Source organism: Myotis brandtii, unplaced genomic scaffold, assembly GCF_000412655.1.
Source record: "Myotis brandtii unplaced genomic scaffold, ASM41265v1 scaffold39, whole genome shotgun sequence".
In the NCBI taxonomy this organism is placed as follows: Eukaryota; Metazoa; Chordata; class Mammalia; order Chiroptera; family Vespertilionidae; genus Myotis; species Myotis brandtii.
The window spans coordinates 2202595-2227839 of record NW_005364953.1 but is presented as its reverse complement, the minus strand read 5'-3'; the positions used below and the strand labels follow the sequence as shown (position 1 = coordinate 2227839).

Here is a 25245-nt window from a genome sequence, read left to right as displayed (position 1 = left end):
CGCCCCCCCACCCCCATCGCCCTGCTGGTCGCCCCACAAGTTGGCCCTGATTTCCAGCCAGGCCCAGGGACATGGCCTGGTGCTCTAGTATACTATAAATCTAGTTCTAATTATGACATACCCTTATTTCTGCCTTCCAGCGTACAGCCAGTATTACCCACCCACCCCCAACAAACAAACAAAACAAAAACAACTGTCTAGTTTGTTTTCTGCCAGGCCACTCCTTCATAACCTGATTCCTTATTTTCTGACCAGGATATATATTGACTTAATTATTTCTGTGAAAGAGAGCAAAAGCTTTTTATCCTGTCTATTAAAACAAATGTGATTGTGTTTGTTTTCCATCAGGATAACATGGCAGTCCCTGAATTAGTCTCAGGTGAAAATGTTGCATAGAAGTTAAACTTTCCTTTAGTTACACCCATTAAATTACTTAAGCATGTAAACATACATGCACAGAATACCCTCATCTGCCAAGAAAATAGGAAGCTTCTTAGCTGTATATTAGCTTATACCCTTCCTTCACTTGGTATTTATGCTAAATCCTATCCAGAACTCTAAGATTGTTCTTGAATATACATGCTTCCTTTGTCCTTTGCACACTCTACCAACCGTCCACCTTCCTACACACACCCACACACACACACACACACACACAAAGTATTACTATTTCATTTTGAAGAAATAGCATTGTCAAACATGGCACTTAAGCTGCCCACGTGCAAATCATTGATATAATACTGACCCATGTTTTTTCAGTATGTCCAATTTAGGTAGTGGTTTTGTCTTTGTCAGCAATGTTATTAATATTTTGGGCTTATTTCTCAATGAGGGCATAAGTAGTAGTGATTTAAAATATACCTCTAAATTTCTTTGGGGTTACTTTTTTGTGGTTGTTTTAGTGTTAGATTTTATCAGTTCTGTAAGGAAGAAACCTAGAATTGGTTGGAAAATGCAAATGCATTATAACTAACTTGCTTTGGCTACAATTTTATAATAAGTACCTTGAATTAGTTGTAGGATGTTTTGGTTTGTGACAAGATTGAGAAAAGAATTAGCTTATAAACGACATTTAAAACTCATGAATGTTGCAAATGATTTAGAGGTTAGAAATATAAATGAAGTTTAACAACATTAATTGGTAATGCTGGCTATATATAAAACCTATATATGTGTAAATAGTAAGGAAATAATTCACAACCATGTGCAAATTAATTTTTTCAAATTAGAAACTAAATTGTGACAGCATATTCTTAACGTTTTTACATCTTATTTATAGTTTTTTTTTAAATTTTAGTTTCAGTCTGATGGAAGCAAACAAGAAGATAAAGAGAAAACGGTAAGAGACTAGAAAAATCCAATGTGTCTAATGTTTGTCTAGGTACAGAATACTGCAAATTTTACTGTGGACAAGCTTTCATCACCTGTGTGAATGATTATTATACAAGTTATCTTTTAAGATCGACAATCTCCTGTTTCTGAGGATTACCATGTAAAGAAGGAAGAGGGAGAATAAAAGCTCCTCATTCTCTAGCTACCTCTTTCCTTCCCTCACTTCATTTGCTTTCTTAGATGGAGAAACACAACCATTATATGGAAAAGGACAGTGATAGTGTGGGGTATTAGATACGGTGTGTTATGAGATCAAGAAATGGCAATTTTTCCAAGGCTGACAAATTTATTTGTGGGGGGATTAATATGGACCTCTTACTGAAATAATTTTTCCTCCCTTTTTCTTAGGAAGTTATCCTTAGCTGTTTGCTTAGCATTACTGACCAGGTACTACTTCCATCTCTTTCTTTGATGGACTGCAATGCTTGTATGTCTGAGGAACTATGGGGAATGTTTAAAACATTTCCATATCAGCACAGGTAAATATGTAATATTTTTGTATTTTGAACTACTATTTTAGTGCATTAACCTCAAAGTGTTTAACTTTTCCTAATTCTTCATCTCATTTTTTAAGATATCGTCTGTATGGCCAGTGGAAGAATGAAACTTACAACAGTTCACCCACTTTTAGTAAAAGTTAAAGCTCAAACAATAGATAGAGCCAAATATATCATGAAGTAAGTTTTAATTAATTTTCTTTATATTGATCTAAAGTATAACTGGATCTAATTTACTTTCAGCCAGCTTATGTCCGAGCCTCAATTTTGAAGAAGCCCAAGAGTATTTCCTAATGGCATAGCTAATTATATACTGCAGATAGAATGACTATAGATTTTTGTGGTTTTTAGCTCATTTTGACTACCAGGTTAGTTTTTGTAGTTGTGTTTGTATAGCTATGAAATCTAGTAAAAATCCTTTTTAATGCATTAATTATAGGGTTGTTTTTTTTACACTATAGGATTTTTTAAAAGTACAACCTACTGTGGCCTTTGCTTAATTTGCATTATACATTTAATGGCTTGTATAAGGTAGTCAAAGGTCTAGGAATTTCTGCTGCTGAAAGTTATTATAAGAAAGATTTTTTTCCTTTTGGAAGATCTAATAGAATTATGCAGAACTATCTCCATAGGAAGTCACCTTTAGAAAAATTTAAATTTCTTTTTATTTGTGTGCTTTATTTTCATGTCATTAAAAGCACAAGAGTGATGTTTTTTATTTTTTACTTCCTGGTAAACTGTTTGAAGTTCAGTTATGAAAATTTTATATTTCACATTAATATTGGTTTAGATATAAATACTGCTCTATTGCAAATATTTTTAGCAAGGCTGTTTATCATTTCTTTATCATTCACGCAGTAATATGATTATTCTAATTAAAAACAGTGCATTCTCTAGTTTAACTAGATTTCACAGTTTGCCATATTATTGTTTTTGCCCAGTGATATTGTTCCTGGTCACAGTCTACTGGGAAACGTGTATGCATATTCACATTCTGTTTCAATAGGTGCTGCTATACAGTATGTATAAAATTCTATGGGAGGTTAAAGAAGATAGTGAATTATTTCACGCTGTGAAAGTTAGGGAATGCATAGAAAGAGATTAATATTAGAACTGGTTCTTCTGAAAGAGTTTTGGTCTTAAGAATTCCCCAGGTTAAAAAAACAGAATTCCCCAGTTAGAGTTCCTTGCTTAACAACAACTACTAATATTTATGGAGCCATTATTGTGTGGGCCAGCCACTGAACTAAGTGCTTTATATTGATTATTTAATAATATATTAACTATTATTAAATCTCTTGAATATGTCTCTTCCATACTGTACTGCCATTAACTTAGTTCTTTTATCTGGAGTATTACAGCGCCTTGTGTTCTTTCTTCAAAAATCCTTTAGTGACTAACCATTGCCACAGGTTTATGTTAAATTTTGTGGTAAGGTAAAATAAGAGGCCCTCCATGACCTGTCCCTCCCTATTTTCAACCTCATTTCCTGCTAGTTCTACCTCCAGCTGTACTGAGCCCACTTATGTTTTCCTGAATGTGCCATGGTCTCCTTTTCCTTTGCATATATATATATATATATATATATTTTTTTTTTCTGTTCTTATAATTATTTTCTTATATCTTTTCTCTCTTTGTCTGGTGACCTCATACTCCGTTGGTTGGCTCCAGTGTCACTTCCTCTGAAGCTTTCTGTAGTATATACTGCTAAGCATAATTGATCTTTATCTGTGCCACCACTGTCCCATATACATATAATGCTATCACTTAGATACATTGTTATTATGATTTTTCTTTTTTAATTATCTAATTTTTGAATTGTGTATATATTTACAATGTTCAAATTTCAGTATATATAAAAAGGTTGGCAAGAAATGCCTCTCATCCCATTCCCCTTTCCATTCAGTCCTCCCAAGGGAACAAAGTACCACTGTTTAGTTTCTTATTTATCCTTCGGACATTTTTATGTATATACATACAAATATATTCCCCCTTATTATACTATTGATAGCATATAATAAGTATGTACTGTTCTGTGATTTGCTCTGTTTGTTTAAGAATATAAACATTTAAAAAATGCTTTTTAACTCTGTCTCCGCAGCTGGACTGAGCATGAAGCAGGAGCTGTTATTCTCCTTTTTCCTAGTGCTTAGCACTTTGCTTGTCAATAGAAAACATTAATATGAATGAATAAATTAATAAAAATTTCACAACATATTTGCAGAATTTTAAATGTACTTGGATTTGTGTTAGCTATAACTATTTCACCGGCTTGAATAGTGTGATTCTGATACTGATTGAACTTTTTATGTTGAGAATGGAATGTATTAATTTATTACTTGCAGAATTTTACAAGTTTTGATTACTGTTTAAAAAATGAATTTGCTATAGGGCATCTAATACTTCATTCTGCAAATACTCATTCTGTTCCATATGCCAGACACCATGGTAGCTTGAAGGGAAGTTATAGTCAAGAAAGTATTCCTTTTATTTTTGTTTCCCCCTTCAGGGTGTGGGAGGCAGAAAGGAACAGGATAAAACGTATATATAGATGAAGGGTTAGCTTTGGCAAGTAGGAGGGCCACCTGAAACGGTATGGTTAGAAGTAAGGACAGATGGTGTTAAGTTTTAAGGTGAAACAGAGTATATCCAAAGTTTGAAACTGATGGGTGTCTCTTTTGTGAAAAAAAAAAAAATCCAAGAAACGAGTCCAAGGAGAATGGGAAAGAGAAGCAGTTGATGATTTTAAAAAATTTTAATTGGAGGGTTAGTTTTGTCATAAGACGCTTCTTAAGATAATTATATCAAGTTTGTTACTTTGAGAATGGCCACATTCCTTGAGCTATCAACTGAATTTATTATTGCTTCATTATATTTTCATTTTAGAAAGCTTTCTATCACTTGTAAGCTTTTCATGTTTGAAGTTTCTAGATTTATTATGCAATAATCTTATTGGAAGAGTTTAAGATGGTGTATAACAGTCATTTCACAGATATAAATTTCCAGAATGTTAGTAAAAGAATACTGAGCAGAGGAAAAAATAAAGAGGAAGGAAAGGATAATTTACTTTTCAAAAATTCTTGCCCTGACTGGTTTGGCTCGGTGGATAGAGCGTCGGCCTGTGGACTGAAGGGTCCCAGGTTCGAATCCGGTCAAGGGCATGTACCTTGGTTGCAGGCAAATCCCCAGTCGGGGGTGTGCAGGAGGCAGCTGATCAATGTTTCTCTCTCATTGATGTTTCTGACTTTCTATCCCTCTTCCTTCCTCTCTGTAAAAAAATCAATAAAATATATTAAAAAAAATTCTTTACTTTAGAGACACTTTCTGAGAACCAGAGAACTTCCTGTATCAAGGAATATAGTATTAGCTATTATGGTCACTGAGACAGATGGTGTGAGATATTTCATTACATTATACCAAATTGGATATCTTAATTTCTAAACTGATAAAAAATAGCCCTTCTTAATCTAAAATAATTATGATTCTCCATAAGAAGTTTTATGTATTTGTAGAATACCTTAGAGTTTTAATGCTTATTAGACTATTACTACAAAATAGAAATGTGTGTATTATAAATTAAGCATTAAGACAAGATCTTAATGACCTCTGGGAGAATGCCTAATCAAAATAGTCCCAAGTCCTTCATTCAAGTCTGTGATAAATGTGGTTGTTTACATGGATCCATTTTGGATATTTGGCAAGGAATTTTTTTTCATGATGTACCAAAGCTATCAACATTATGAGGGAAATTACTTAAGATGATCCATGTCACCTTTTTCTCCCCTTGTAGGCGTCTAACCAAGGAAAATGTGAAACCTTCTGGAAGACAGATTGGGAAGCTTAGCCACAGCAATCCAACCATTTTGTTTGATTATGTATGTTTTTGGGTTAATATTATTTTAAGGGTTTTTTTTGTCTTTAAGTCAGCATAAGTAGAATGGAATGATGTAGTTTTAAAAGTATTTCGTAGAGGAAAAAACCTTAGCAAATGAATCATTTTATCATTAATTTTGTTTTTAGAATATATTTAACAAATTGATCTATTTTAATACTATGTAACAGTGTTGCTGTTATAAACAGTCTAATATCTTTACCACATTTTGATTTATAGAAGCAGTAATAGATTCATTATTTGATTTTAGTTGTTAGAAACATTTGAATAACATTTCATTGATTTTATATTTTCACATTTAAATAGAAATTTTGAAAACACATTTGACTAGCCTCTGTATGTCTAAAATTCAAATTTAGATATCTTAGAATTATTTCCTAATTGGAAATGTAGCCCAAGAAAATATAATATGTCCCCCAAAAATGTGTACACACTTTAACAGCTGATTTTTATTACATTTTGAAAATGAAATGTATTTTAATAAACACTGCCTTTATTTATTTATTTATTTTTTAGAGAGAGTGGAGGGGAGAGACAAGAGAGAGAAACATTGATTGGTTGCCGCAAGCCTGCAACCGAGGCACATGCCCTTGACCGGACCCGAACCCGGGACCCTTCGGTCCATGGGCCAAGGCTCTATCCACTGAGCCAAACCGGCCGGGGCAAACACTGCCTTTATAATTATTCAAAGTGTATACATTTTTGGGACACCCAAGGTTTTATATAAATATTAAATGGAAGAAAACTACTTTTGAAAAATAAAATGTATAGCCATTATTTAGTTAGCACAGAAGTTCTCTTTTGATTAGTTAACACCATCTATTCTATGTTGCTATCTTCCAGATTTTGTCACAAATACAGAAGTATGATAACTTAATAACACCTGTAGTAGATTCACTGAAATACCTCACTTCGTTGAATTATGATGTCTTGGCCTGTATCCTTTTAAGTGAAGTAATACATAGATTTCACATTCCATAGATCTTAATGGTGAATGTTTTATTTTCATTCTAAGTTCCTTTTGTAACCATCTGAGATTGATTCAGTTGGTTGATCTGAAGGTTGGCCAGTCAGGGGGGGGGGGGGGAGAGGGGAGAGTGTCTGTGTTGTGTATAGGGAAAAACAGTGTTACATTTACTAAACATTTTTCTTTATCACCCCACTGATTACTCAATGGGAAGAAAAAACATCTTTTTATTTTATTTTAATTATTAAATTTATTGGAGTAACATTGATTAATAAGATCATATAGTTTTCAAATGTATAAACATTTGATATAGGTGGAGTCTATTGCTTGCTGAAAGATGGGAAAAAGCCAAAGAAGAGTTGATACTATAGTGAGTATAGTTTTCATTAATTTGCAATAACTTGAAGCTAACAATTATATTTTTTCCTAAGAAATGGCATTTTTGTTGTTGTTTTAAGATTCTTTGTTAGAGATGTAGTGACTTAAATTTTTTCCTTAATGTGTGGAAGATTGTATCATTGAAGCTTTAGCTAATCCAGAAAAAGAGAGAATGAAACATGATGACACAACCATCTCAAGCTGGCTTCAGAGTAAGTATTTTTATTTTTTCCAAGGATGACATTTATGACTGCCATGCGGTGTGTTCCTTTACCTATTCTAAGAGCCTATTGGCAAGAGCTCTTGAGAATAGCCACTCAACTTTTTTTTACTGGTGTCCAAGTTCTTGACTGTGTAAGGAAGTTCATATAATACTTATTCATTTTCCAACTCAAGAGGCCAGTATTGGCCATGATAGAATTGGGCAAGCATTACTGGGGAAATGAAAATGCGCTTTTATTATCTTAGAGGAATTAATCTTTTTAAAAATAAATTTTTATTGATTTCAGAGAGGAAGGGAGAGGGAAAGAGAGATAGAAGCATCAGTAATGAGAAAGAATCATTGATCGGTTGCTTCCTGCACGCCCCCCAGCTGGGGATAGAGCCCACTACCCAGGCATATGCCCTGACTAGGAATAGGAATCGAACCGTGACCTCCTGGTTCATGGATCGATGTTCAACCACTGAGCCATACTGGCTGGGCTGGGGAATTAATCTTAAGGGAACTATTCTCTCTTCTTTCATTTTTATCGTGAGGTTTCAGTCATATTAAAAGAACAAAAACTTGGTTGTTTAATAATAAAAAACTCTAGCCTTAAAAAAAATGTCTTGTATCTTTGATTTCTAGCAGCTAGTTCCCTTTTTTTTAACCTTTCCTGTCTGATAGCTGAATCTTGCACTAGCTCCCCATTGCCTTTTAAAGTCTGCAATCTAGTAAGTCATACAAGTAAGTTCTTTGGGAATCAGGTTCTTACCGTATTAGCCTCGTCTTTTGCTCCTCCTCAGTGTTCCATTAATATTGAAGTTCTTGCACTTTCCATGTCTCATTTTCACATTATTCCCTTTACTTGGAATGCCCTTCCTTGCTCACTCACCCCCTCCACTACATCTTAGATTTCAGCTTAGATTTCATCTTAGAGGTCATTTTCTTTGGAAAGCTTTCCCTGTTAATGCTCTTACCCCAAAGTCAGAATTAGGTGCCTTTTTTCTGTACTCCCATGGAACTTTTTATTCCTCATAGTTATTTCAGTTTATTTTCTTTATCTATCACTAGACTGTAAGCTCCTTGAGGGCAGGACCTATGTTTTGTCCATTATCCTTTAGGTGCTCAACAAATAATTGTCGAAAGGGCTACAGATAACCTGATTCTACTAGGATCTCCTCTTAACTTGACTGGGATTTTCTCTCTACTCATGATGTGATAAGGACTATTGGTTAAAATTGGTCTTTTTTCTGCTTCTTGGTCTGGCATTGCTTTACCTGTTTCCTTATTCCTCCACAACTAGTAGCATGTTTCTAGATAAAAATGTTTTTTTTTTCATGACAAACATTTGAGGGGCAGGTGTTTTGTTGACCATTCAAGTTTACTGACTAATCTGAAAGATTTTGTCATGGCCACAGGTTCTGGAAACAGGCCATATATATATTTGAATCACTGCTCTTACCATACCAATTATGTGACCATGAGCAAGATACATCTGTGTTCTAAATTTTCATCAAACCTGAGATGATTATTGTAAAGATTAAATGAGATAAGTTAACATAAAGTGCTTATCTAATACAGTGTTTCGCATATGTATCCTCAATAAATATTAACTATTATCAATTATAAAACTCTTAAGTGGTATCAGCAATACAATTATTCCTATCTCATTTTGTTTTAGAAATTGAGTTAGTTGAAGAAATGACTTTCAATATTGTACTTTTTGTTTTATGAATTGTTTTTTAAAAGCCCTTTTTTAATTTCATATAGGTCTGGCTAGTTTCTGTGGTGCAGTTTTTCGTAAATATCCAATTGATCTTGCTGGTCTTCTTCAATATGTGGCTAATCAGCTAAAGGCGGGCAAAAGGTATTCATAGCAAATTATATGTAAATGAAATTTAATAATTAGAGTGCTTCTGGTGACATTGGGATATTAAGATTTCTATTATCCTGAAAAACTGTTGATTGTAGGCTTAAGTAGAATAGTTGCCCACTTATGTAGGTGGAACTCTTTAATTAAAATAAATTATAATTTAATGCATAAACACTTTTTTGCCAGAAGAAATTAATATTTGGTTTTATAGACTAACTCATTTTGACTACCTGTTAGGCTTTTGAATAAATGGTTAATATGGTATATTGTAAATCCTTTTATGACAAGTATTGATTATGCTGCTGGACAGCAGTTGGCCTTTACACTGAGCATTTGGTAGGAACATGTTTATTCTGAGGGTGTATATAGTATCTTTAACAAAAATTATTTTTGGAATTTGAACTTTAGAGAGACATAAAGCTTACATACCTTTTGACTAGTACCCTCCTTTCTTTATAAATACTGAGTTTTATTATTTTATTCTGGACCAATATCAGTGCTTAGAGTTTGAATTAGTATGTATATTAAACCTTATCAGCAGTAGACTGACTAGAATCAAAGAACTGAAAATTGTTTTCAAAAGCTTTCTGGTAGAAAGCAAACAAAAAATCTGTAAAGCTATCTGGTGTTCCAAACAAATATTACCTAAGGAATTCTTGACATTATTATTTTGGTTTAGGGAAAATTTTAAAAAATATTTAGATTCAGGATGTTATGAATATAGCACTTATGCTATGCTCATCTGATTGGCCATTCCTATGTATTTTACTCTTTAGTGTCTATAGGCTAGGAGAACATAATGTTATTTTAAAATCTATAATTTAGTTCTCTGTACTGTAAATATAGTTTTTGTGACCATCTAATTAAAAGATAGTTTAAAGAAAAAATGTTTTATTGGGACTTGTTGCATACTGATTTGCATGAGAGCCCTCTTGTTTTCAAAAATTATGTTTAGGTAAGACAAGGCCAGTTGAAAGAGTAAGCACTTACAAAGAATCTTAGAAAACTGTTTCTTTGTCTATTACTTTGTGTATTGGATATGTCTAGCTTTACCTTTGGGAAAATATCTGCATTTGTTTTATGGGAAAGAATGTTTTCACTTTATCTTCATTACTTAACTAATTAAAGATGGTCTTGGAAGTCATAGGCATTATTTCCATTGACAGTCCTGAACTTTAAGAACTAAAATGTATAACTGTTGGCACAATAATAAATGTGCTTAAGGCTGGCCACTAAATTGTCATGTTAGGCTTAAATACCACAACATGGAACTTCTATCCCCTTCCTTTTTTTAAAATGTATTTTTATTGATTTCAGAGAGGAAGGTAGAGGGGAGAGAGAGAGAGAGAGAAGCACCAATGATGAGAAAGAATCATTGATCCGCTGCCTCCTGCATGCCTCCCTCCCCTACTGGGGACCGAGCCTGCAACCCTGGCATGTGCCATTGACCGGAATTGACACTCTATCCACTGTCCCTTCCTTTTTTTCCATCCCTCCATTCTTTCCAAGTGTGTGTGATTATTTAGAGAGATATCTCTATACCATAAAAAACATTTATTGGCCATTCTATACTGGAGGGTTAAAAAAATGCTATGGAGGACATAATTGGGTCACTGATAAGAATGAAATATGAACTGAAAATTCAGCTGATAAAAATGAAATATAAATTATAGATTAAAGTATTGTATCAATGTTAGATCTACTAAAGTTGATAACTGCTGTGGTTATATAAGAGAATAGCTGTATTTTTAGGAAATGCACTCTTAAGAAATAATAGTCTTAAGAATTTTAGGGGTGAATGTACTCCTAAAATGATGTTACATACTAAATGAACTCTGAAATGGTTCAAAAAATGTGTGTGTGCATGTGTGTGTCTGTGTGTGTGTAGAGAAAGAGGGAGGAGGGAAAGAGAAAACACAAATGATAAAACAAATAGGAGTAAAATGTTAATAGGTGAACTTGGGGTAAAGCTTTGGACTGTTTTTACCTTTGCATGTTATCTGTACATTATTTTCAAGTAAAATGTTCAAATAAATGTAAACATATTACATGGCCCAAATATTTTTGTATAGTTCTAGGAATGCAGTTTTTCCTTAAAAAATGCTTTAACCCTTTTCTCCTCATACTTATGTACAAATAGTTTAGGATTCTCAGTTACCATATATTGTCACTTTTATGTTTTAAGTTTCAACTATAGGTTGCTTCTTATTTTTTCTAAATAGTTTTGACCTGCTTATATTGAAAGAAGTGGTACAAAAAATGGCAGGAATAGAAATTACCGAGGAAATGACAATGGAGCAACTAGAGGCCATGACTGGTGGAGAGCAACTAAAAGCTGAGGTGAGAGTTGCTATTTTTATTTATTGATTTTTTTTTAAAGTTCAGAATGTATGCATGCTCATATTAAAGAATCCAAATAGTACATAAATATATAAACCAAACATCAGAACCATACTTATTCTCCTCTCACAACTGTTCCCATCTTCCTTTTAAAAATTGTGATATATTAGTTATTTTAACCTTTAGTTAAATGTTTTTATTAACTAGAAGCCTGTTGCACGAAGATTCGTGCAATAGGCCTTCCTTCCCCTGGCTGCCAGCACCAGTTTTCGTCCTGCACCCAGGACCCAGGCCTTTGGTCAGGCAGCAGCAGAGAAGCCAAGTCTCGAGGCTAGGCTTCTCCCCTCTGGCCCCAGCGAGGTTTGGCTTCTTTGCTGCAGCCGCAGTGAAGCCAAGCCTCTTCAGTCTTCGGTCTTCACTCTGGCCGGAGCCTTTCACTCCGCGCCTGTGTATGCAAATTAACTGCCATCTTTGTTGGGTTGGTTTGCATAGTCACTCTGATTGGCTGGTGGGCGTAGTGGAGTGATGCCAATTTTGCATGTTTCTCTTTTATTAGTGTAGATTTTTTAAAAAAATATTTATTGATTTCAGAGAGGAAGAGAGAGGGAGAGACAAATAGAAACATTGATTGGCTGCCTCCTTCACACCCCTACTGGGGATCGAGCCCGCAACCTGGGCATGTGCCCTTGGCCGGAATTGAACCTGGGACCCTTTAGTCCACAGGCCAACGCTCTATACATGAGCCAAATCAGCTAGGGCTATTAATTTTTTTAGAGAGAGAGAAGGGAGAGAGAGTGAGAAAGAGAGAGAAAAACATTGATTTGTTGATCCACTTATTTATGCATGCATTGGTTGATCCTTGTATGTGCCCTGACCAGGGATCAAACCCTCAACCTTGGTATCTCTGGACAATGTTCTAACCAACTGAACTACCTGGCCAGGGCATATTTTAACCTTTATAAAAAGCTGAAACAAAGTAAAGAAAAGGAATACTTTCTTGATTATGTGTTCCCCTCAAGCTACCCTGGTGTCTGTAAGGGAAATAAACCACATCTGTAAAGGAAATAAATATCAAATCGTCTGTGGTCCTTGGTATCCTAACAGGCATAAATCTGAACATAGCTACTCTGTTGTTGAATCTGCTCCACACTGAATAAAGAATAATCCTTTATAAGAGACTGCATGGTAGAAAATGGAAAATATGCAGAAGTTTCAAGGCAATTGACAGTTATTTTAAAGTCAGTGACTATAACTAGTAACAGTGTCACTAAAATAAATTTTCAAAGAAAGGGAAGGTAAATTTATGTTTTCTCTTTTGCAGGGTGGTTATTTTGGCCAGATCAGAAACACTAAAAAATCTTCCCAGAGATTAAAGGATGCACTATTAGACCATGATCTTGCTCTTCCCCTCTGTTTGCTTATGGCTCAGCAGAGGAATGGGGTGATCTTTCAAGAAGGTGGAGAGAAACATTTGAAACTTGTGGGAAAGCTCTATGATCAGGCAAGTTAAAGTGGCTTTTGTGTTTATGGTAATTTTTAAAAATCCTGTTAATGGCAAATATAGCATGTTCTATAACTCGAAAAATGTAATTTTGCACATATGAGTGTGAAACATCTAATGTAAAGTGTAAAGTAGACATTCTGGAAATGAGCTACATCTGTGCAAATTATGATATTTAATCAGTGGCTCTAGGAGATGTAATAATATGTATAAGGTTTTCAATTAAGTAGATAACTAAGTTGTTTGCTCTCATATCTTCCCTAATCTCTGAAATTTCAATCACAGCAAAGTAGATGTGATCTTTATTTATAAAATATATTTATAAATATTAAGCACCAAATCTATGGTTAGCTTACAAAATGTGTTTAACAATCACTATATTACAAGGAAAAAGGATCATATATATTTTATAAATGAAGTTTTAATCTTTTAAGGGCAAGGGAATTGACTTTTGTCTACATAAAATTGTTGTATGTGATTTCAGTAAATATATTCTGCTACTAAAAGTGATGAACAATAACTTGGAACTTGAGAACTGGTTGATCTTAAAGCCTTAGATTAGTATACTTTTAGTACGTTGGCATCTTTTTTGTAATATGATTATGTTTGTAGATTATCTTTAAAGTTCTTTCAATTTGTCAAATTTAAATTCTTGTTAATCAAAATATTGTTTAAATGGCATCTTAATCATTTTGGAAAATGTTTATCTTGTTTTTGGAAAGTGATAGCACATTTGTGTTTTTTTGTTTTATTTTTTAAATTTAGTGTCATGATACTCTGGTACAGTTTGGTGGGTTTTTAGCATCTAATCTAAGCACAGAAGATTATATAAAGCGAGTGCCTTCAATTGATGTGCTCTGTAACGAATTTCATACACCCCATGATGCAGCATTTTTCCTGTCTAGGCCAATGTATGCACACCATATTTCAGTAAGTATAAATATCATTGCTGTAATTTGTGAACAATTTCAAATAATTTTAACTGTTTTATTTGTAATTGCATTTTACTTTGACATAGATATAGATTGTCTCTTGGAGAGTTACTCTTTTGTTAATACTCATCTCTGAGCAGTGTATAATGCAAATGTCCCCTTTAAAAGTAAGTCTTATTAGTTCTATAATTTCACTATTACTGTGCCACTAGTTGTCCAGGTTGATGTCTTATGTCTTATGGGCCCTCTAGAACTATAACTCTCAAACATTAGTGTAGATGAGAGTCACTAACAAAGCATCTTACAAACTGAGTCCATGTCCCCCAGTTCTAATTTTGTTTTAATCCTGACCCAAGGACATTTTCATTGATTTTTAGAGAGAGGGAGAGGGAGAGAGAGAAACACTGCGTGGTTGCCTTCTGCATGTACCTTACCAGGGCCAGGGGATTAAACCCACAACCTAAATATGTGTCCTCACTGGAAATTGAACCCGAGGCCTTTTGGTGTATGGAACAATGCTCCAAACAACTGAGCCACACTGGCCAGGGCCCCCAATTCTAATTTAATAACTTGAATGGTACCTGGATATGTGTTTGTTTTGTTTTTATTTATTTTTTATATATATTTTATTGATTTTTTACGAAGAAGAAGAGAGAGGGATAGAGGCAGCTTCCTGTTCTTAGAGGTGGTACTTCATAACCCTTCTGTCCCAGGCAGATCCCTTGCAGTGGTTCTCAATTTTCTGGCCCTTTAAATACAGTTCCTCATGTTGTGACCCAACCATAAAATTATTTTCGTTGCTACTTCATAACTGTAATGTTGCTACTGTTATGAATCGTAATGTAAATATCTGATATGCAGGATGGTCTTAGGCGACCCCTGTGAAAGGGTCGTTCGACCGCCAAAGGGGTCGCGACCCACAGGTTGAGAACCACTGTACTAGATGATTCTGAAATTAATGAATGTGGTATGTCATTCTGAGAAACACTCCTGTTGAATACAGAGTCCTGTTTCCTCAATGACAATATCCCTGTCAGATAGTTGACTTGCTATTATGCATACTGCCTTGAAAGAAATATAGACAGAAAGTCTTAAGTACTCCCAAAAAATCTTAGTGTCTATTGTGTAACTTCTAGGAAAGGTGTATTTATGGTTGTTTTATTTCTCTCCACCTACATGAAACAACTGAAAACAAACATCATGAAAAGCAAACTAGAGCCTTCTGAAGCAGAGTATCCCAGTAGTGACTAGGATGAGGAGACAGCCCTCTCTCCTCTATCTGCCACTGTTACCTGCAAAGCAGTGACCTCTAATTTTTCTAATTGGAATTCATTTTTCCTTTTCCCTCAGGGCCATGGTCAATCCTCTGTTTGGAATCTGTGGTACTTTCCCACTCTGACTGGAGTCCCAGCATATTCTTAATTTTGGGTTAGAATTGGATTCTGGCCCTTCTGTTTATTGTTTTTAAGTTTGTACTATACAAAGCTTCCTTTACAAATTTGGGGAAAGATCTTAGACTTGTCTCTTAAGCTAGGATACCTTCTTTGTTCCCAGTAGGGGTACAAGGCTGTGTAGTACAGGCATGGAAAAAAGGCACTGAGAAATTTGGTGTATAATTGATCATTTAACCAACCATTAGCTCTTAGTGTTTACATATCAACTGTCACAGTCTCACAACTCCTTCAACTAACTAAATGTTAATTGATTTAATTATCACTTTATTAGCATGCAGCTATTCTTTGCTGTACTTTCTAGAGGAGATAGGAGAATAAGGGAGAAGGAATAGGCTTTTTCTTCTTATTTATTAATTAAATCTTTATTGTTGAAAGTGTTACATATGTCCCCTTTACCATCCTCCCCCATTGACCTCTTCTAACCTTTCTTTTAGAATCTCCTTTAGAATCTCTCAATTCAGAATATCTTACACTCTTTGCATAGTTATGTCTTGTGTTGTCACTCCACCCCACAGTAGATCAGGGAGAATTTCTTCATCTCAGGAATTCTAACCTGCCTTGTGCTATACTGAGAACACACTAATCAGCGATATTGAAGCCTAGCAAACAGAAACACATGGTTACCTGACTTTGGCTGAACTTTTCCAGGTCAGAAAATGGAGCAGGTCACTTATACCAATAGCTGCCTTTTCTGTAGCCTGTGTAAAATATTATGACTTTGTCATTTAAGGGATATAAAACTCTAAACAAAAATATTTCCTCAGGGTTGAGGAAGAAAACAACTATACAGAGGTGGCTATACAGAGCCTACATCAGCTGTGGGCAAACTACGGCCCGCGGGCCGGATCCGGCCCGTTTGAAATGAATAAAACTAAAAAAAAAAAGACCGTACCCTTTTATGTAATGATGTTTACTTGGAATTTATATTAGTTCACACAAACACTCCATCCATGCTTTTGTTCCGGCCCTCCGGTCCAGTTTAAGAACCCATTGTGGCCCTCGAGTCAAAAAGTTTGCCCACCCCTGGCCTACATGCTACCCTCTGGAAAGGGAGTTCCTCAGCAACCTTGGTTGCAGTGGATGATTGATATCCAGCCTTCCCTGGGGATCCTTGCTTTTGCTCTTTTAGTAAAAGCCTCTCTTGAAGAGCCTTCGATGAGAGAATATGAGTATTGGAGGACTGCTAGGTCCCTTCCGTTGACTACTAGCAGGCTTTCATGAGAATAATTTAGCCAACCAAACACTGCTTAAATTATTGGGGCAGCAAGAGCTTTTTTAAAAACAATAATTAGAAGTACAGCAATAACTGGATATCAGTTCTATTCCATAGATCTAGTTCCCCAGGTGACTTGAGATGTAGAACTATTGTGCCGCTCCATTTGACTGAAGATGTGAGCTTGATGAGGGAGTTAAACTGACTTTAGACAAGGAAATGTTCATCCTAGGTAAATATGCAATGTAACTGATCAAGCCTAGGGAAGAGAGGGTGACAGCAATAGAAGTAACAGATTCAGAAACAGAGGATTGGGGAAACTGGGGCTATCATATAACCCTCTCATACCTATAACCTAATATTTGAATTTTAATTGCTGAGACCTACCTTGCAACATGGGTCTAAAAGGCTCCCCTCAGTTAATCTAGATCTCACTCAAACCAGCTAGCTAAGTTACCTTATGCAGTAGTTTGATCCCGGATTTGTCTTGTTTTGTTAGAACCTTAGCAGATGTCATTCTGCTCATAGGAATTCATGTTAGTTACCATCATTAGGACCTGCTCTCAAAATTTTAAAATCCTTTCTTATCTCAGCTACTATTCTCTCAGGTCTCTGATGTAATTGGGACTTCTCTTCTTTGTAACTTTGTCACCTGTGTGGTCTCAGTACTTATCAGCGTGTTCTGTAAAATGTGAATAACATGAGATAAATCTTCCTACTTCTAGAATAATTGTACTATTCTCATAGTCTGCTTGAGATACTCTCTGGAACAAAGAGTACTTGGTATGCCTTCAATTCCAGCGAGCATGGGGTAAAGCAGCACTTAGGAAGGAAGAGTCTTTGCCGTCTTTGCCTATCCTGATGCAGAACCTTTAATTCTGACCTTTTAGTTCTGGGTTTCATGTTTAGCACAAACTGTGAATGATTAAGTGCTTTTCTAACATGAAGAAGAAGCTGGTTTTAGATTTCCTCTCAGGTTCATCTTCATTGTGCTGCCTAACCCAAACAGAATTTTCTGGGTGAGACCTCTGTCATCCTAAAGAGACTGAGGGACATGAGACAATAGTAATAGCTCCACCTGGTATTATTTTATTTTTGATATTTGGCGTACACTGTGAATTAATAATGTAGTTCTTCCCATTGTACTAACATTCTTTTTCTCATACAGTTAAGAGTATGGCCTTCCTCTGGCTCTCCTCCTACTTAGGATAAATCAACGAGGCCAAAAAAGCTAGTGTCAGTTCCCACACACTTTAAACTCCAATATACCATAGCCATTTATAGAAAATCTTATTAGTTTGGCATTGGGGTGACCAGTTGATCTTGGTTTGCCTGGGACTTTCCCAGTTTTAGCACTAGAGTCTTAAATGCTGGGAAACCCCTAAATTACTGGCAAACCTGGACAGTTGGTCAACCTACTTAGTAGTCTTATGGTGACTTTCTCATAACCTTTTTTAGCATTGGTCTAGCTTATTTTTTATTGTTGTTGTTGTTTTTTTGTTAATCTTCACCTGAGGATATTTTTCCTTTTTTTTAGGATATTTTTTTACACCGATTTTTAGAGAGAGTAGAAGGGAGGAGGAGAGACACAGAGAGAGAAACATCGATGTAAGGGAGGCAACATCAATTGGTTGCCTCCAACATGAGCTCTGACCAGGGCCGGGGATGGAGCCTGCAACCAAGGTACATGTCCATTGAACCCAGGACCCTTCAGATGCAGTTCATTGAGCCAAACCAGCTAGTTCTGATCCAGTTTCCTCTTCTTTTTAAAAAAAATATATTTTTACTGATTTCAGAGAGGAAGAGAGAGGGAGAGAGAAAAACATCAATGATGAGAGAGAATCATGCATGCCCCCTACTGGGGATCAAGCCTACAACCTGGGCATATGCCCTTGACTGGAATTGAACCTGAGACCCTTCTGTCCTCATGCCGATACTCTATCCATTGAGCCATACCAGCTAGGGCTGATCTAGCTTCTTAATTGACAAATTGTAACAGCTGATAAGGACTACATGTAGTGATGAAACATTCTGTCCTTGTTGGCTGTAGTAGTTCCATCCTGCCTCTTTACTAGTGTTATAACCTTCTACTTGGTTCACTTGAATATCTCAAACGCAGGAGTGGAAACCCTACATGTCCAATACATGACACATCAATAAGAGAGAACAGATTAGGGGGAATGGACCGGGGCCATATATACCTTATTCACTTACTCAACAGGTCAGATTCAGTAAGAATCTTCTGAAAAGCTGCTAGTGAGCATACAGGACTAAAGATTGGAACAGCTTCCAGGAATGATTTATCTTAAAATAAATGTCTTTTCGATAAGAAACTAGAATTCTTACAACAGCTTTGATTGATCATCTTCTGATATTTGAAAAGGGAACATAGATTTTTTTTTCATTTAAAAGTTAATTTATTTTCCCATCACTATTTATCCCTTCTATGCCCTCTTCCACTTCTACCCACCCCCTTCCTGAACTCAGCAATCACCACACAGTTGTGCAGGTCCATGAGTTCTCGTTCGTTTTCTCTCTCTCTCTCTCTCTCTCTCGCTCTCGCTCTCGCTCTCTCTTGCTCAGTCCCTCTACCACTACACTCTAAGCTGTCTTCCTGCTCTTTATCTATGAGTCTGTCTCTCTTTCACTTGGTAGCTCAGTTTGGGGAACATAGGTTTTTATACACTGAAAGTCAATGCTATAAATTGTGTTGTGTGTGTGTGTTTACTTTTTATTTCCAGTCCAAGTATGACGAACTTAAAAAATCAGAAAAGGGAAGTAAACAGCAACATAAAGTTCACAAGTATATAGCATCCTGTGAAATGGTGATGGCCCCTGTCCATGAAGCAGTAGTCTCATTACACGTTTCCAATGTCTGGGATGACATCAGCCCTCGATTCTATGCCACATTCTGGTCACTGACAACGTATGACCTTGCAATTCCACACACCAGCTATGAACGGGAAGTCAGTAAACTTAAAGTCCAGATGAAAGCAATTGATGACAATCAGGAAATGGTAGGTTTTTATTATAGTAGCTCAAGTACAATAACATCATGGTATTAATTTAGCATTACCCATACTTTGAAATTGTGTTAGCTCGGGTTCCTTAAAGCCACAATCCTGTTGCTATATAATATTGTCCTAAGTGGGTTTAATGGTGACCTCTCAATGGTTGGGACCAAGAGCTTGGTAAGTATATGGAAGTTTTGATCATTCAAAAGGTATTTGAGTTTGCTTTTCTACTGAAGTCTATGTTAATGAACTTAAAAATGATCAGTGTGGTTCCAATTGCAAGAGCAATAGTAGTTCCAAAGAGGAGAACTCTTTAGGAGAAGGCTTTATTGAGGAGGTGAGTCTTGAGCTGGGTAGGCCTTGAAGATAGATTTGGTTTGAAAATAATGAAGGCAAATTGACTACCCTAGAGCTCCAGCAAAGGTATGAAGTAGTCCAAAGTTTAAGGAGACCACTTTTATAGTAGCCAGTGGGCTCAGTGATAAGTTTGAATGGGGCCAGTGTATGTAGAGTAGTGAATACTAGAAAAGAGGGCTTGATAAAATTGAGGGTTATTTTAGATTTCTGAGGAGGGACTTAACGATAAAAATGCTACTTTAGAAAAATTATAACAATGGTAAGAGGGATGCATTTGATAGGGGAAAGGACTAGCAGTAGGCTGAAGATCAGCCAGGTGGCTTTTTTGGTAAGTCATTGTGAAGTGCTGAGAGCATAGACTATGGTGGAGGTTGTGGGAATGCACAAGACTTGTAAGGTATTGTGATATTAGAATGAAGGAGATGAAAGAGTCAAAGATGACTCTGTGCCTCAGAATAAAGGTACCAGTGTTGGAAAGGTAGCCTGTTTTGATGGTGTACAAAGACTGGGTGACTTTGTCTTAAATTTGTTAAATGGAGGTGAAAGCACATCTAAATAGACTCCTGAACACCCCTGTTGAAGTAATGAATATAAAATAGCATTTATCTCTTTTTGAAATTTTTAATTAAAAGAAAGGGAGGCAATGTGCCTATAGTTAGAAAAATATCTAACTTATACTTTGTAGCCTCCAAATAAAAAGAAAAAAGAGAAGGAGCGCTGTACTGCCCTTCAGGACAAACTTCTTGAAGAAGAAAAGAAACAGATGGAACATGTACAGCGAGTTCTACAGAGACTGAAACTGGAAAAGGACAACTGGCTTTTAGCAAGTATGTTATTGGAATTGTTACGTTCCTGCTACTGCTAAATTACAAAAGCAGACCTTTAAAACTGGAGGTGTTCAAGTGTATTATATTTGTATTTCAACTCTGTTCACTATCCCATTCTTTTGTTATTCACTAATGCAGAGTCAACTTCACATGTTCACTGAAGGAATTGATTTAGTTTGCTGGTAAAATTAATTAGCTTATAACTACAATTGGTGGGTATCATTTAACTTCTTGTATAAAATCTTATTTCTGGAGAAATTATAGATAGAAAAGTGTTCACAGAGTAAAAATGAAAGTCTTATTCTAGGCATGACCCTTTGGTTGCTAACTGTAAGTAGTAGTTTGTGATTGTATAGCATTCTCTACACTAAAGTTAATATGTTGTCATGTTTAGTGACCTTGAGGCACTTGAGGAAGAAGTTTACCATTTAATATATTCTTCCCTTATTTTTAGAATCTACCAAAAATGAGACCATCACAAAATTTCTACAGCTGTGTATATTTCCTCGATGTATTTTTTCAGCAATTGATGCTGTTTACTGTGCCCGTTTTGTTGAATTGGTACATCAACAGAAAACTCCAAATTTTTCCACACTTCTTTGTTATGATCGAGTAAGTTTTTATTGCAAACTTTTTAAAGTCTCATGCAAAGATAGCTAAACATTATAATCTATATAGGTATTGTGTGTGTGGTTAAAAGCATGAACTAAAGAGCCAAATGCCTGAACTTGAATCCTATCTCTGCTAATTTCTAGCTACATGATCTTTGGCAAGTTTTTTAACCTCTCTGTGCCTCAGTTTTCTTATTGTAAAATGGGATAGTATCTACTTCATAAGATTGTTATGAATATTAAATGAGTCACTATACACAAAAGCACTTTGAATAATGCCCAATATATAAAAAGCACCCCTAGTTAATCTATTAACTCAACATTTGGGTTTATATGTTTGCTATACTCATCTCCATTTTTAATGTTCACCCCCTCAAAAACAACAGAAAAGCTTACAACTTTGTACATAACATAACATCAGGGATGCTTTTCAGCATGGTCACATTCACAGATTTTTGCACCTGGCATTTTTCTTAATTACTGCATTTTGTGGTTTAAAATATAATATATGTTATAGCGTGTCATCTGCCTATTTTTGGTTTCTATCAGACTTGCCTCTGCTTACTGTCCCCCTAACCCCAATGATATCTATGGCTAAGTCTTTGTCAAAGAAGTTATGATGTAATAATGATAGCTGTTTTCTTCTGTCACTGTAAATCAGCTTTCTTTATAAAAGTTTTGTTGTTGTTGCTTTATGAATGTGCTGTTTCCTCACCAAAGCTAAAATCTTTAAAGGTCTCTGGGATTGTGAATGTAAAAAGGGAAGATAAATTTTGACTAAACTTACCTGTTTGGTATATTATGATTTACTGTAACATGATCTTTTGATATTTTGAACTAATTTTTACTTGTGTTTGTTTTTTTACTTCTCAAACATTTTTTCCTGTAGGTTTTCTCTGATATAATTTACACAGTTGCAAGTTGTACTGAAAATGAAGCGCGTCGATATGGGAGATTTCTTTGCTGCATGTTAGAGACTGTAACCAGGTGGCACAGTGATAGAGCCACATATGAAAAGGTATGACTAATATGCTTATATTTTACCCACGCATATAATGACACAGTAAAATCTCTAGGTTGTTCAGTTTTAAAAGGGGAGCTGAGTTTAAGATTCAGTTGTAAAGCAGTGTTTAAAATTTTAACATAATTCATCCATTATTAAAAGTGCTATATATTTTTATCCTATTTCAAACTGATAACATTCCAAATTAATATCATTGAATAAACTGAGCCTTTCTGTGAAAACTACTTATCATTCAAATACACATCATGTTTTCACATAGAATCATTAGTCTACTTATGTTTCAGCCTCTGCTACTTTGGGGGGACAGATTTTTCTTTAAAAGTAACAACCTATTTTTGCCTCTTAGGAATGTGGAAATTATCCAGGATTCCTTACTATATTACGGGCAACTGGATTCGATGGTGGAAATAAAGCTGATCAATTAGACTATGAAAATTTTCGGCATGTTGTACATAAATGGCATTACAAACTAACCAAGGTAAAAAAAATGTGTTTCTCAAAGGTGTTTTTTTCTCTCTTCATACTTACACTTTTATAATAATGGATCTTAAAATGTTTGTTGTAGGCATCGGTACATTGCCTTGAAACAGGCGAATATACTCACATCAGGAATATCTTGATTGTGCTAACAAAAATACTTCCTTGTTACCCAAAAGTTTTAAATCTGGGTCAGGCTTTGGAAAGAAGAGTGCATAAAATCTGCCAAGAAGAAAAAGAGAAGAGGCCTGATCTATATGCATTGGCTATGGGGTAACACAATTATACTTTAATGTGATTTTTGAGACTAGATAACAGAAGGAATCTGAAGACTTTAAACTGTTTTACAGTGTTGAAGTTTATTTTCTGCTTTACTTCAGGAAATTATGGGAGATTATGCGATCATGTTCCCACAGGCTGGTGAGAGTTGTCACTTCTGATTATCAGCTTCCGGTTTATACTGGATGATAGTTTCACAAGTCATATAATCTGTACTGGTTTTGAGGAAATATAATTTTATCATCAGTTGGGTTATCAGATCTTCAATAGTGAAAAAAAGGCATCTTAGTTTAAGGATTAATTTACATTGAAATTTTTATTTACTTGCTAATTTTATTCTTTTAAACCTCATGTTTGTGCTTTTTGATTTGTATTTGTATATTTAAACACTTTGTGCGACTTTCAGCTACTCTGGGCAGTTGAAAAGTAGAAAGTCATACATGATACCTGAAAATGAGTTTCATCACAAAGACCCCACTCCGAAGAACGCAGTTGCCAGTGTACAAAATGGGCCTGGTGGTGGGTCTTCTTCATCGTCCATAGGAAGTGCATCTAAATCTGATGAAAGCGGTGCTGAGGAGAATGGTATGCTTATTTGTAGAAATTTATCAATAATATGGTTTGTTTCAACAAACTGAAATGTTTTGTATCACATGGCAAGTAAAATGCTGCCTTATAATTACTTCTTTATTCCCCAGGTAGGAGTATGTAACTGTCAAGGAGTAAATCAATCCTTTGTTTCTTCTAATTAAACTCTAATCATTTTGCTATGAAATTGTAGTTTACTTATATTTAGGGGATTGTCAAATAAAATCTTACCTTTATTTCAGATAAATCAAGGGAGAGATCTCAGTGTGGTGTGAAAGCTGTTAATAAAGCTTCTAGTGCCACACCAAAAGGGAATTCAAGCAATGGAAATAGTGGCTCTAACAGGTAGGAACAAGTCAGTAAGAAACCCTTAATGATTAAAAACATGAAATATATTTTATGACTGTTTCTCTTAAAATCTTACATTTTTATTCTTAAGCAGCAAAACCGTTAAAGAAAATGACAAAGAAAAAGGGAAAGAGAAAGAAAAAGAGAAAAAAGAAAAGACTCCAGCTACTACTCCAGAGGCCAGGGTACTTAGTAAAGATGGTAAAGAAAAACCAAAGGAAGAACGGCCAAATAAAGATGAAAAAGCAAGAGAGACAAAGGAAAGAACACCTAAGACCAACAAAGAGAAAGAAAAATTCAAGAAGGAAGAAAAAGCTAAAGATGAGAAATTCAAGACCACTGTCCCCAACGTAGAATCAAAATCGACTCAAGAAAAGGAAAGAGAGAAGGAGCCATCCAGAGAAAGAGATATAGCAAAGGAAATGAAATCAAAGGAAAATGTAAAAGGAGGAGAAAAAACTCCAGTTTCTGGGTCCTTGAAGTCACCTGTTCCCCGATCAGATATTACTGAGCCTGAAAGGGGCAAGTTTGCCTTTCTTTATATTTGTTTGCCTTTGTAACGTATATTTGATCTTTGTAACGTATATTTGCGCTTGTCTCCTTGTTTTGGCGAGTTATCTAGGAACTTTACTGGGGCAAATAATACTTGATGACCTTAAAAGTTGGTCATATTTTGAAGTGTTTGAAAAAAGTGGAAATATGCCTTATTGTGACTATTGTTTTTTTTCCCCCCCAACAGAACAAAAACGCCGCAAAATTGATACCCATCCTTCTCCATCACATTCCTCAACAGTAAAGGTTAGTATAGCCTGAGGAAGGCAGCGTCCATATTAGGCTCACCTGTTTGGAATACGTGTCCTGACTTCCTTCAAGTCTTATGCCAAGTATTCACTGGAGCCACTGGAGGTTTCATGTTGCATTAGAAAATGAATTTTTTACATATTGGTGGACTGATATTTTTTCCTATTGAGTATTTTTATAATAAAAAATGTTACAACTTCAAGGACTGAGCACTAATTTTATAGTGTTTCAAAGTGCAAGAGAAATTTTACCCAGAAGTGCCTCACTGCTTTAAGCAG

At 35.4% G+C, this 25245-nt stretch overlaps 1 protein-coding gene across 1 annotated transcript in view; it reads left to right on the top strand.

The window, feature by feature from the left end:
- The window catches only part of THOC2 (THO complex 2), a 121626-nt gene that overhangs the window by 81227 nt on the left and 15154 nt on the right, over positions 1-25245 (top strand). Inside the window, 21 exon segments of the mRNA XM_014544948.1 lie at positions 1298-1339; positions 1741-1871; positions 1967-2009; positions 2011-2069; positions 5680-5764; positions 6625-6718; positions 7258-7338; positions 9099-9195; positions 11424-11541; positions 12863-13042; positions 13808-13972; positions 19383-19658; positions 20698-20839; positions 21294-21451; positions 22340-22468; positions 22821-22952; positions 23040-23224; positions 23637-23815; positions 24061-24163; positions 24258-24688; positions 24906-24964. Coding sequence (XP_014400434.1) covers positions 1298-1339; positions 1741-1871; positions 1967-2009; positions 2011-2069; positions 5680-5764; positions 6625-6718; positions 7258-7338; positions 9099-9195; positions 11424-11541; positions 12863-13042; positions 13808-13972; positions 19383-19658; positions 20698-20839; positions 21294-21451; positions 22340-22468; positions 22821-22952; positions 23040-23224; positions 23637-23815; positions 24061-24163; positions 24258-24688; positions 24906-24964 — 2889 coding nt within the window.